Source organism: Budorcas taxicolor, chromosome 11, assembly GCF_023091745.1.
Source record: "Budorcas taxicolor isolate Tak-1 chromosome 11, Takin1.1, whole genome shotgun sequence".
NCBI classification, from domain to species: domain Eukaryota; kingdom Metazoa; phylum Chordata; class Mammalia; order Artiodactyla; family Bovidae; genus Budorcas; species Budorcas taxicolor.
Window position 1 is genome coordinate 138,337,917 of NC_068920.1, and position 14,347 is coordinate 138,352,263.

At 37.0% G+C, this 14,347-nt stretch overlaps 1 protein-coding gene across 1 annotated transcript in view; it reads left to right on the forward strand.

Annotated features, from left to right (window-relative positions):
* WDR35 (WD repeat domain 35) overlaps window positions 1–14,347 on the forward strand; it is a 51,432-nt gene that overhangs the window by 25,678 nt on the left and 11,407 nt on the right. The window contains exons 13-18 of the mRNA XM_052648696.1: window positions 2,363–2,507; window positions 5,514–5,583; window positions 6,581–6,634; window positions 8,505–8,614; window positions 9,099–9,309; window positions 13,293–13,373. Coding sequence (XP_052504656.1) covers window positions 2,363–2,507; window positions 5,514–5,583; window positions 6,581–6,634; window positions 8,505–8,614; window positions 9,099–9,309; window positions 13,293–13,373 — 671 coding nt within the window. The remainder of the gene's footprint in view (window positions 1–2,362; window positions 2,508–5,513; window positions 5,584–6,580; window positions 6,635–8,504; window positions 8,615–9,098; window positions 9,310–13,292; window positions 13,374–14,347) is intronic.

Here is a 14,347-nt window from a genome sequence, read left to right on the forward strand (position 1 = left end):
TGATTTCGGGGCCCCAAAATAAAGTCTGACACTGTTTCCACTGTTTCCCCATCTATTTCCCATGAAGTGATGGGACCAGATGCCATGATCTTCGTTTTCTGAATGTTGAGCTTTAAGCCAACTTTTTCGCTCTCTACTTTCACTTTCATCAAGAGGCTTTTTAGTTCCTCTTCACTTTCTGCCATAAGGGTGGTGTCATCTGCATATCTGAGGTTATTGATACTTCTCCCGGCAATCTTGATTCCAGCTTGTGCTTCTTCCAGCCCAGCGTTTCTCATAATGTACTCTGCATAGAAGTTAAATAAGCAGGGTGACAATATACGTCAGCGGAAACATGACTATAATTTTTAATTGTAGCTAAGCACTGGTTAAAAATGCTTTTATATGCTTAGGAAACACTGTATTTTATTAGAAAGCAGTTAAGGTTTATGAACTTACTTCATATCACACTAAAGGCATAATAGTTATTTGTGTCAGAGTATCCATGGTAGAATTTGCTGAATATTTAGCTGATATCTTATGATTTAGTGCAGATGGGATCAGCGAAAGTTGAGCAAAACCTGGACATGGCCTGCTCCTTCGTCTCACTCAGGGCTCCCCCTGAATTGGGGCCCTGCCACCGTTCTCAGGACTGCCTTCCAACCAGCTGTTCTTTAAAGGAAGGCTTCTTGCTCCCTCTAGAGTTTGGTAGCAGTTGGTACACATTTTGAATAGAGAAATCGTGACAATTGTAATGAAAAAAATTTTTTAAAATATAATTCAACTTACTGAGGTACTTAGCATATAAACATTTTTGTATTTGAATCTCAACTTGTTTATTCAATTAACACCATACCATCAGTCTAGTTTCTAATTTTTTGTTCAGTTCCTATGTCTCTTACTGCCTTAAATGTCCTTTATTTGTACTGTGGCAAGAACTCCCTGGTGGCTCAGACAGTAAAGAATCTGCCTGCAACGCGGGAGACATGGGTTTGATCCCTTGGAGAAGGGCATGGCAACCCACTCCAGTATTCTTGCCTGGAGAATCCCTGATGTACAGAGGAGCCTGGCGGGCTGCAGTCCATGGGGTCACAAAGAGTTGGACACAGCTGAGCGACCAAACATAGTACACAGCATAAGAACTCCATAAATGGTGCCTGTTATTAACACTTTCCCATTATCCTGACTTTATTAGTGATTACTTTGTACAGTGTTTGTGAATTGAAAAATATGTTTTGTGCCATTTTAACTGTGAATTTAGAAATTAGGTACTAAAATGATCTTTTATGAGTTTTTTGTTTTTCTGTGTTTTGTGTGAATGTGTGTATTTCTTTTTATATCGTTTATTTTGTTTATTTTTGCCTGACTAACCTTGGGCAAGTTATTTTATATCTTTAATTCTCTGTTTCTTTATCTGTTTATGATGGATTTTCTATTTCATCAAAGGGTACACAGTGGAAATTTTAATTAAATATTCACTAGGAAATGGAACAGATGAAAAGATGTTTAAGAGAATATATTCTTAGTGAGAAGGAACTTTGAAGAATATCTTTTTCTAAATTAATGATGGGTGTATACCTAGGAGTGGAATTGCTAGGGCATATGGTAATTCCATATTTACCATTCTGAAGAACTACCAAGCAGTTTCTCAAAGTGGATGCACCGTTTTACATTCCTACCGTTTCTCCACATTTTTGCAAATACTCATTATTGTCTGACATCTTGATTCTACCCATGCTAGTAGATGTGAAGTATTATTGTGGTTTTGATTTGCATTTGCCTCATGCCTAATGATGTTGAGCCTCTTTTCATTTGCTTAGTGGCCATTTGTATATCTTCATTGGAGAAATGTCTATTCAGATGCTTTGCTCAATTTTTAATTGGCTAATAATAAATAAATAATCTAATTTATTGTGATATATTATTGTTATAAGTGTTATTTGGACATTCTAGATCTAATTCCCTATCATATATTTGATTCTCAAATATTTTCTTCCTTTTGTGGATTGTCTTTCACTTTTTAGATGGTGTCCTATGGAACACAAATATTTTAATTTTGATGAAGTCCAGTTTATCTCCTTTTTTTTCTTTTATTGCTTGCATTTTTGGTGTCATATTTAAGAAATCATTGCCTAACCCAATGTCACAAAGATTTACACATAAGTTTTCTTCTAAGAGTTCTGTATTTAGGTCTTTGATCCCTTTTGAGTTGATATTTTTGTATGGTCCTGTAGGCTTTTGACTCTTCTGATTTCTCAGACTGTGTTTGGAATATTCCGTCTGTAAAATAAGGGGTTGGACTCATGATCGCTGAAGTCATTTGCGGCACAAACGTTTTGTGATTCTAATTGTAACCAAATTGTCTTTCTGTTCTTTTTAATAGTGCCATTATTTGTTACAATGACCAAAACCCATGTGATAGCAGCTTCGAAAGAAGCATTTTATATCTGGCAATATCGTGTGGCAAAGAAGCTTACAGCATTGGAAATTAATCAGATCACCCGTTCTCGGAAAGAAGGGAGAGAAAGGTATATCTTTTAATGTACATTTTTTAGTGGCTCAACCATATCACATTTGAATCGGACACAGCTATTTATAAATTGTCATGCTTGAGAACCGTAAATTGTTTTGATTACTAGAAATAATATTTTTCCATTAATTTGAATATCTTTCAGATTTGTGTGTTTAAATTTTTTAAATTAGTTTTACTTTTGGCTGTACTGGGTCTTTGTTGCTATACTCAGGCTTTCTCTATTTGCAGCAAACGGGCTGCTCTCTAATGGCAGGGCATGGGTTTCTCATTGCAGTGGCTTCTCTTGTTGTGGAGCACAGGCTCTCGGATGTGCGGACCCAGTAGTTGTGGCTCACGGGCTTAGTTGCCCCGTGGTGTGTGGGATCTTCCTGCAACAGGGATCAAACCGGTGTCCCCTGCATTGGCAGGTAGATTCTTAACCACTGGACCACCAGGGAAGCCCTGTGTGTTTAAAGAGAAGTAGCATGTGGTGTAATAAAAAAAGCCTTTAAAGACCAGAAGCCTGTGTTTTTATAAGGAAGGATATTCTCACTCATCTGCTCTCGTCATATTACAGTTGTAATGGTACACTGAAACGTGATTATTCAATTGAAATCTAAATGTCTAACCAAAACTTCATTCCTATGGATTAGGGGTAGAGGTTTTTCCAGGAAAGTGGGATGATTCTATTGTCATAATCATCACAGGAGAGGCAGGTCCTTAGACACAGATATTGAGAAAGTCTGTGGGTGGGCAGAACTGGTGCCTCTCCTTCTTTCTCTTGCCCTGGATTCCAGGGGCCTGGGGGTTGGAACTGTTTCTTAGAAGTGGGGGTAAAGACGACTCTACCACATGGAGAAATTAGGAGCCCTGATGGAGGGATTCTTTGTAGTAAGTCTTGCAGTGCATTTACTGTGTTCTCTAAGTTATGTTGTCTCTGTTAGTGACATTCCATGTTTGTTGCTCTTTTGTTGTTATTCTGAGCCTTTAAGCAAAGCATTTGGTTGAGTAATTTTAACCTGATGATTCTTAATGAAGGCACAGGCCTGTGTTGTTGTTGGTGGGCAGCGAGCAGACTTTTCAGAAATCTCAGGTTGCTTTTTTCATATCATTTTCCTTCAAACTACTTGAGATCTTAATGCAGTCTTCCCTTCCTTTTATGACTCACTTGTGTACTAAGGTAGGCGATATAACCCCAGTAAAAGTATTTTGGATATGTAAATTCATGTGGAAGCAAGAAAAAAAAAAAACAACAGTTGAAAGAGAGTCCTTGGTGTCTTCTTGGTAGTCCTGAGAGACTCAATGCAGATCGCTTCTGGCCTCTTTGGGGAGAGCACGTGGCAGACGTGGCAGTGATAACAGGAGACCTGCAGTCTGTGGGGAAGGTGGACCTTAGGACGAGGCTGGGGAAGGAAAGTCTAGCCTCTCCCCGGAGTGAGCTAAAGTGATCCAGCTTTTGTTTAAATACTGAGGGCATCATTTCCTTATATTTCTGTCTGGAATATAATTGCTAGTTTTAATGACTTTGGGCCAGTTGTCTCTGAACCTTGGTTTCGTCATCTGTAAAATACAGCTGGCGATGGTGATAAGAGCCAGCATTGATTGAGTACTTCTTGTTACTTCTTGCGTGCCAGATACTGGTGCGTTTTGTCAGTACTCATATTATTCTTGTTTCTCAGGAAACTGAGACACAGAGGTCCCATCTCTGCTTATCCAATCCTCTGATAAGTAGAGATGGGACATACTGTCAGGTTTATCTGGCTCTGAGCCCCTTGACTCAAGACTGGCGTTTCTTGTAGCACCCTACTTGTTTTAATAAAGGGATTTGGGTCAGGTGATCTCTTGAGAGACCTCCTATTCTAATCTTTGACTTTTACTTTGTGACAGCTAAGTAGAGTTATTAACTCTATGTACTTAATGGAAATATATTAAGAAGTAGAAATATGGTTATCTCTAAATCGGTATACCTTCCTGTGTTTCATACAGTTCTGTCACCTGTATTTATTTAACATTTGATCTCCTTATTATATTGATGAAAATACAAATGTGACTTCAATTTAACAATGATAAGATTTAATGATATTTTAAAAGTAGAAAATGGCTTAATTTCCCATGATTATATTGTAGCTACAAGGTCTCAAACTCCTTTTTATGGATCAGGCTCTGTACATGTGTGCTTTACAAACATCATTTAATTTATGCCTCTCAAAAATCCTGCAAAAGGCAAATTGTTAGCCTTCTTTTACAGACAAAGAAATTGAGGCTCCGAGAAGTTAAATAACTTGCACAGGGCCTCAGGGCTACTCTGTTCCTCCATTTGTTTTACTGTTTTTTCAGCAGACATTATAGAGCGCCTGACAGTGTGTGGCAGGCACTAGAGATGCAGTCTTTGCCTCTAGGAAAATCACCGCCTAGTGGGAAAAGCAAGTAAACTAGCAGTGATACTGCGGTGTGAGCAGGTGTTACAGTAAAGATATCCTAGAGGTGGTACACCTGAGGTGGCGCCTTTTCATAACGCAGGAAGCTTAGGGGAAGGTTCTTTTCTTCAGAACGAAAATCCCATTAACTAGAGCTTCCCAAATACACTTAAGTTTTACTTTTCTTAAGCATATCGATAAAAAGGAAAAAGCATATGGAAAAACAGAAATTCCTTTTCTGTTACGGAGAAACAACAGAGACACCTGGTGCTTTAGAAGTTGTTCCTGACCGATGTTCCTTGGGAGAGTAAGGGGAATACCTTTTGCAGCTTATTGAAATTCATTGGAAATCTGTGATTCAATGTCTAGTTATAGTTTTGTCCCAGCTTCCAGGAACATGGCGCTTGCATAACTAGTAAACACGTGATCAGTCGTTTCTGACTTTATAAGGTTGAGCTGTGTCAAGAACTCTTTAAAATGATCAGGACATTAATATTAAATAACAGTATTCATTGGTGTTATCCAATCCTTTAATTGTTCTAGAGATCATGAAATAGTATAAACCTTACTTATGCTGTCATTGAAATTTGAATTTTTTTTTCCAGAATTTATCATGTTGATGATACTCCTTCTGGATCATTGGATGGGGTGCTTGATTATAGTAAAGCCATTCAAGTACGTGATTTTATTAGTGCCAGCAAATGTTAATATCCATAGATTTGGAGATACTGTAATTTTATTTTGAGACATGAAAAAATTTGTTTCCGGTGAATAGCATATTACTCTAGTAATTCTTTTAAAAATTTCTGTTCTGATTCAACTTGTTCTAGATCTGCTATGTTTTCTTCTTTTGATTTTAAAAAATTTTTTACTTTGACACAATCTTAGGCTCATAGGAAGTTGCAAAATAGCACATAAAACCACTTTACCCAGCTTCCCACATGGTGACATCTTATGTAATGGTAGTACAATATCAAAATCAGGAAACTGACATTGGTAATGATGCTGTGAACTAGACTACAACTCAGTTCCTTACTCGGTTCTCACTAGTTTCCACGTGTAGTTTTATGTAACTTTATCACCGTAAAGGAGCTTGCCTCATGCTGCTTCTTCATTTTTGTACTCACTCTCCACCCCCATCCTTGTCCCCTGGCAGTCACTAACCTGTTTCCATCTCTATAGTTTTGTCAGTCTGAGAATGTCCTGTGAAGAGAATCATATAGCGTGTCACCTTTTGAGAATGGCTATTTTTGTAAAGATCCATCCAGGTTGTAACAGTGCCATACCATTTACCCCTTCTTTATTTTGGCATGCTGAATGTTCATCTTTTATGACTAAGCTCAAGTGTTTGCCTCTCCTCCCATTTTGGTGAAGTTTAGGCTCCTCCGTCTGTGTTCTCGAAACTCCTGTGTTTACCTCCGCTCTGATCACACTGTACTGTCGTTAGGCGCTGGGTCCACTTTTCCCACTAGACTTCTGAGTAATCCCTGAGGGCAAAGATTACATCCGAGTATCTCCATCGCTTCAGTGTCTGTCACATAGTAGGTGCTCAGTAAGTAAATAGTGGTTAATAAATATATAGCTGAAGTATTCTTGGTGAATTGCATACCACCTTATACCAGATCAGTCATTCAATAAATGTTTGATAAAGAGTAACACTGATTTATTTTAGGGCACAAGGGATCCGATTTGTGCCATAACTGCATCTGATAAGACATTGATTGTGGTAAGTGGTTAAAAAAACCTTATTCTATGAACAGTAATCTTTTAAGTGGTGAAAACAGGGCAAAGCAATATGTTTTGGATTTGAACCTCATCTTCTGGTTTTACTAGGTCCAACAAAAGAAATGAAGTTTCAAAGATTGCCTCACAAAGTGTTAATCATTTGCAAAAAATAACTGTGAAGGTAGTAGACTCGTGGCCAGCTGGGGAGAGTCTGTCACTGGGTTGAATGAGCCTTGTAAAGATTGGCCTACGTGGAGTAGATTGGACGGTGGCAGTAGGTCTTGGAAAGTTTCCTCTCTATGTAGCCTGCTTTGTTTTGTACTGGAGAAAAAGTGCTTTGGCTCAGCTGTTTTCGTAAGACTTAGAATGAAGAGGTAGTGTGTTTGCTAGCCAATAAAATAAAGAAGTCCGTGGCAAATTTTTGCTGAATTTTTCAAATAAAATCAGTGTATCAATGTTATAGTGTCTCTTCTTGAGCTCTGAAATTTGAAAATAGTGATTTTAGAAATAAATGCTGAATATAGTAAAGCTGGTAGAGTCATTAAGTTTGAATTATGTAAATAGATCCTTGAGTGTGTGTATTTCCAGTTCTAGTTACATTCTTTAGACATTAGCTAAGTTTATGGGGGGAAAATCTTAAGAACATAGTATTCATTTTTCTCACCAAATGAATTTGGTGTATGTTTTAAGCAGTTTGTCTTACAGTCAGCTCTGTAGAGAGTCTTTTCTTTTTATATTCTTTGTTACTTAGCACGTTTTTCGGTTGTGTTAGTTGTGTTTCTGACATTTGCAGGAAAGAATAAAAAGAATATGCAAGTCAGATCAACCATAAAAATGGACTTAATTCCTAAATGAGAGAGTCTTCCTATAAGAAACACTCAGACAGTTTTAATACTAGCAAAAATTTTAGTGGTAAAGATACCTTCTGCATTGAAAACTTTCCACTGTTGAAATATAAAAAGCTTTTAAAACCATGACGTTTTCAAACTCAAAGTTATAGGACCTACTTTTTAAAAAACAAAATCTGATTGCATACTTCAATATATGAACTCTTTTGAAGCCTGTACCTGTCTTTTGTAGATTAAAAAAATATCTGCCCTTGTTACCAGTCCTTTGCCCTCCCCAGTCTTCCTGACAGGCCCTCTGCAGAAGCATGCACAGAGGAGAGAGCTGCTCCTGGTAGAAAGGGAGAGGGAATAGTGGGCTGAGGGTAGCCTCCTGTTTTTTCCCATTGCCATGGCCCCAGACACAGTAGGGTTTTGCTGTCTGTTGCTCTGTTGATTTGTCAGCCTTAAGCTTGCACAGAGTTGCATGGAAACTTACCTCCTGTTCTATGTTTAAACACATGGAAATAGTACTCACTGTATCACTGCTTTCTGATCATCACCTTTTGCCATGAACTAGTATCATATAGATGGCTACAGGATGACAACACAGACTTTCAGTGACAACTGTATTTGTATGGTAGTCTTATATTTATTTTTCATGTATATGAAATTTAGTTCAGTAGGTGCTGTATATGTTAGCTTTCAGTGTACCCTGAATATTAAACTAGACAATTGTAAATAACCCTAGATATGTCTTCCATCTGATATAAGACTTTGTGTATTAAAAAGAACTAGGTTTCTGACTTTTTCTTCTTGGATATTACGTGAAAAATATTAGATCATCTTCAGCCACTTTAAAAAGGTTTTAATTAAATTAGGAGGTAAATATATACTCAGAACATGATCAGTATCAGAATTGAGAATTCACTGTGACACTACCACTTTGGATGTGAAGCAAATGTATGAACATATAGAGAGACCTGTAGTTGTAATTTAATGTTATTATGGTAAATAGGCTTTAGTAATCAAAAATATTTTCTGTAGAGTCGTGAATCTGGCACCTTTCAGAGATACAGTCTTCCTAACGTTGGTTTGATTCAAAAGTATTTCCTTGATTGTCAAGCCTACCAATTATCCTTGAATTGCAACTCTAGGTAAGTCTGAAAACTTTCCATAGGTAGACTGTCATCCACTGGGATTGTTTTATTTATGTAACAAATGCAAAGACGTGTATTTGTTTCAACTTGTATAGTCCAGTGTGGTTTTACTATACTATATTTGTATTTAAATATTATATTTATTAGGAATATATATATATATAGATGTTTTTCTCAAATTGGGCAAAGATATTTTTCTCTAATTGGGCAAAATATAGAAATTCTACTGTAATATTTTAGGTTATTTGCATACCAGTTGCTTTAGTCCCTTGGATACTTTTTTCTCTCAAGGAAGCAAAATGGAAAGTACCCCATGTCTTCTATCAAATTTATAAATGTTTGTTTAAAGTTAATTAGTTAAAGCCATTTCTATCTTCTTCCTGGGTTCTGATGAAGTTATTTTGAAGAATGGTGACAGGTAATTATACTCATGAATGTGAGATTACTGTTTCTTCCCCTCCTCCAATTTCATTGCTTTTAGCCGCCTTGCTATCATCGACATCTTAGGAGTTTTAACCTTCTTTGACTTGGATGCTCGAGTGACAGACAGCACAGGACAGCAAGTCATTGGCGAGTTGTTAAAACTGGAGCGAAAAGATGTCTGGGATATGAAGTGGGCCAAAGATAATCCTGATTTGTTTGCAGTGATGGAGAAAACAAGAATGTATGTTTTCAGAAACTTGGATCCTGAGGTAAAACCAAGAAATGAGCATTAATGGTGCATAAATAATGAGCCAAAAACCAAAACCTGGACATTTCTCCTTTGTTTCTTCAAGAGATTTGTTAGTGTTGGCTGTATGAATTCTGAAAATAAATAGGAACATTTCTGTGGAACTCAAAAATATTTGGTCTTAAGTGGGATTAACATTTATCTTTTAAATATTCTCTACTTTCACTGAAAGGTACTTTCTAAGCATTATCTGTTCTATTTAAAAGATGGAACCTTGGTCACTAACTGTATAGTTTTTATTTCTTCCCTTGTCAAAGTTTTTTAAAAAAGAGAATCTGTAGTCTTATTTACCAAAGTTGCTTAAGGCAACCTAACCAAAAAGTGGTTTTGAAGTTCCCTTGTCCTTTCATTCTGTTTTGCCTATTCTGTGCTTACCTTTGTCTCATTTGTATTTACATGAACTTTATCAGTCGGTAATCCATGTTCTTTCTCATCCTGATAATCTTGTGGACGATGACTAATAATCTACTCTCTCTGGTGTGTCAGAATGCTCCTTTCTCACTGATTTTTAAAGTTATATTTTTTATTTTCTACTTGTGACTCACATCAACTGATTTTTAGGCACTGAACTTTCCTGTCAGTCTGCTCTGTAATTCTTAGCTATTGTGTTTGGGAATTCAAAATTTGAGTGGTAGCCTAACCAAAACATAATTAAGAAGATAAATCTTTTAAACAATTTTTGAATTATCTGTGGATTTTCTATTTGAAATTTTCAGTGCTCTTATTGTACTCCGCTAGTTGAAGAAGGCAATGGCAACCCACTTCAGTACTCTTGCCTGGCAAATCCCATGGATGGAGGAGCCTGGTGGGCTGCAGTCCGTGGGGTTGCTAGGAGTCAGACACGACTGAGCGACTTCGCTTTCACTTTTCACTTTCCTGCATTGGAGAAGGAAATGGCAACCCACTCCAGTGTTCTTGCCTGGAGAATCCCAGGGACTGGGGAGCCTGGTGGGCTGCCGTCTCTGGGGTTGCACAGAGTCGGCCACCACTGAAGTGATTTAGCAGCAGCAGCAGCAGCAGTGGAAATAATAAGAGATGACTTGATACGTGCTTTATGGCAGTAACTGATGTTTGTTTGGACCTGTAGTTTCCCTCTTGGGAAAAAATTACATGCTGGGGCCTCTGAGCTACTGAAGATTTTCTGTAATAATTTATTTAGTGGTAAACTGTTTGCCCTTTTAATATCTTAAATTATTTTCAGTTTTAATATCCTAAATTATATACTTATTTGAGCCCTATTCAGGATCTTTGGGGCATGGCTGAGCGACTTTCCCTTCCCTTCAGGATCTTTGGGTTGGCCAATGACCTGATGTAAATTGCTCTCAAAGGCTTAGTTAAAGCTCTTAGGTGTCTTATGAAGTCACTCAGTCATGACTGACTTTTTGCGGCCCCATGGACTGTAGCCTACCAGCCTCCTCCGTCCATGGGATTTTCCAGGCAAGAGGACTGGAGTGGGGTGCCATTGCCTTCTCCAGGGGATCTTCATGACCCAGGGATCGAACCTGAGTCTCCCACATTGCAGGCAGACGCTTTACCATCTGAGCCACCAGGGAAGCCAGGTGTCTTATGGATCTTTGTAATTTTAGACCCTGAGTAATGGCTCAAAGGGCTTCCCTGGTAGCTCAGATGGTAAAGAATAGCCTGCAGTGCAGGAGACCCAGGTTCAGTCCCTAGGTGCAGAAGATCCCCTGGAGAAAGGAATGGCAACCCACTCCAGTAATCTTGCCTGGAGAATTCCAAGGACAGAGGAGCCAGGCAGGCTTACAAAGAGTCGGACACGACTGAGCGGCTACTACCACCAGTGGCTCAAAGGAAGGGCATTCAGGGTGTTGCCTTTAACCTGTATAAGCACCGCTGTCTTTCAAAGGTTTAGAGAAAGCTTGACCTTTCCAAAGAAACAAGTGTGGAAATTTGGCAGGTAACCATGGGATAAACTGGAGGATGGAAGTGAAATACTTTTTGAATGTGAGGGTCCTTTATCCATTGCTGGCCCTATTTAGACTGATTTTGAAATCATGTGCCTGGAGAAGTGAGAGGATTATGCCTGGCTGTTTATAGTGTGTGTGCAGCACACATGGTGAGTCCAGGACCAGGGCAAATCTTTGCTTAGTGGAAAGTGTTTCTTAAGTAGTTTCGAAAGAACAACCTTTTATTTGTTTATTTTTGGAGTTTGTTGTCTGGCTTGGCAAGTATTTCAGTTTTCTGTTAGATTCAAAGGTAGGTGAATTTCTTAACGACTTAACCACTGACTGAATTTCTTTATAAACCATGCTAAGCTGCTGTTTTCATTCACGAGAACACTGGCTGGCTGTGGTCCCTGTTTGGTCAGTTACCCTTCTTGCTGTGCCTCTAGCACGTGAGGACATACTCTTCAAAACTGGACTTACTAGAACTCCTTTAGGACATCGTCTTCTGTCCTAAAGCGACAAAGGGTCTTCCCGTGCCATCTTGATCCTGGCTGATCACTCTGCTTACCTTTCTGATTCTCCTTTCCTGTTTGTTTTTGGTGTTATTTTTTATCCACAGATCATCTTTCATGACTTTAGCTTTTGTCTGTCTTGCTTTGTTGAATTATCTAGCTAGAAATAAAAAATTTTCTAGTGATGAACCTTCTTATACAGGTATACTTGGTTTACATGTAGTACCAAAAGAAAGCCTCTAAAAGGTTCCTACAGTTTATAAGAAATATTTCATCACGTATACTTGTTTGTGAGTTAAATTTTGTTCTGATTCTTTCTGTTCATAAAAGCATACTATTTGCCTTTATGTAATATGATTTTTTGAGGAAGTGTAGGGATTTTATAAAGTTTTCTCATATAATTTTAATCAATTTCTACTTTTTAAAGAAATATATATTTTAAAACCTAATGAACATGTATAATATGCCTGCAAGAGCCTCAGTATTAAACTTAAACATATTAAGCGCAAACTAAATATGATTCAGTATTTACTTATTTTCATCTTTTTAGTGTCTTCCTATTATTATAATTTTTAAGTTTCTATTATATATGAAGCACTAACTTTCAGAGTTATAAATCTGATACATTATTGCATTTGGATTTTAGGTTACTTTCTATTTCTTTATGACTTTACACATATATTTTGAAAAATTGCATTCTTGAGTTATTTTCATTATCAGACATTATCCTATTCTTTTTGCAGTGTTCTTGGAGGTATTAAGTATATTGGGAGTTTATTTCTTTTTTATATAATATTTTAACCTATTTTTTCCACTAGGGGTTTAGGACAGCTACTTTACATTATAATATGCATTTGCTCGTCTTTATTTCTACAAGCCTGTATAACACTAGGGCAAGAAAGAGACATATAGCACGTTCATGTATTTCCATGTTGGCAAATTAAATCTCATATAGGAAATGAATCTATCAACAATACCCTCTGGCTAATGTTACAGAGGACGTACTTTTCATGGTATGAGACTTCTTTGATATATATATATATAAATATACACACACACACACATATATATATATATATATATATATACTTAGATACAAATTTCATTAAGAACTAAATTTAATGTACATGGAATGAATGAGAATTATCAAACCGTATAAACCATCTTTGGATTAATTCAGAAGCTGATACTGGATCCCATTAGTGAATTAATACTGCTTATGTGAGGTGTGATCATCTTCATATGGCTATGTAAGAGAACATCCTTATGTTTTAGAGATACATACTGAAATAGGAGTGAAAGTCATGATGTCTCTAGATTTACTTTACTTTAAAATACTTTAGCCAAAAAATTGACTGAAGTATATCTCCAAACTGTTAATATTTAGATGGTAGGTATGTGGGTGTTAATGACATTCTCTCTACTTTTTTGTTTTGAGAATTTTGATAATAAAATTTAAAATCATGATAAGTCAAAGAAGGGAAATTTTGTACTTTTAAACATAACATTTGTTTTTGTCTTTAAAGGAGCCCATTCAGACTTCTGGATATATCTGTAACTTTGAGGATTTAGAAATTAAATCTGTTCTTTTGGATGAGATATTAAAGGTAATTCTTATTAAAAAAACAGTTACATTTCTGTTGTTGGCTTGACTGGAATTCGTTTTTGTCCTGGGCAGTATGGGGTATGGTTAGGAGTGTGGGTTGCAGAATTCCAGCCTGCTCTGTCACTCACACAACCTTTAGACAGCTTCCTTCATCTTGTAAAGTTTCATTTTCCTTTCCTGCTTGTGAGCCTGTTTTTATCTCTATAAAATATGAATAGTAATAGTACCTTTCTTATAGGATTGTTATTTTGTAAGATAATGAGTAGAAAGCAGTTAGTGGAGTGCTAGGACCAAGAGCTCAGAAAGGGTAGTTAGTTGTCATTATTTTATGTTAATAACAGAGAAGGCTGAAGAAGTATTTGATAATTTTCTTTAGTCTTTTTCTTGTTCTAGAGTATTTGAGTAACTTCTTGTTTGGAGGTCCACCTTCCTTCCATTTTTATTTTCAGGTTTTATAAAGTAATCTTTCTAAATTCCAGATGGTTTTTGAACTTCTACTTTGACCTTCGTTGAGGTCAAAGGTGTGATCACCATCTTTGAGAATTTTTTACTCTGAGAATATATTGCAAGTTTACTTTCAGTTTATCCAAAGTGTTTATTTTCCTATGTACTATGTATGTTTTTTGGAATTGGGATAGTAGATTTTAAATTTCCAGAAATGTTCCATTTTATAACATGTTTTCATATTTTAGTTTGATAATGTAAATTGCACCTTTTATTGTGATCCAGTCTTTTCTGTGTATGATGACCACACAAAAGCAGCAGGAATGGCCCCCACCCCAAATTTTGTTTGCATGTCAAGAGTATTAACACCGCAGACATATCAAAAGGGTGTAAAAAGCTCTTACCTACATAGTGAGGTTTTTCGGGGAGAAAGGACAGTGTTCCTAAACTGATTCAAAATTGATTTGCGAGCAAGGAAAGGAGACAGGCTAGGGTTTTTTGGCTAACTAGAAGGTGGGGCTAGAGTGAGGG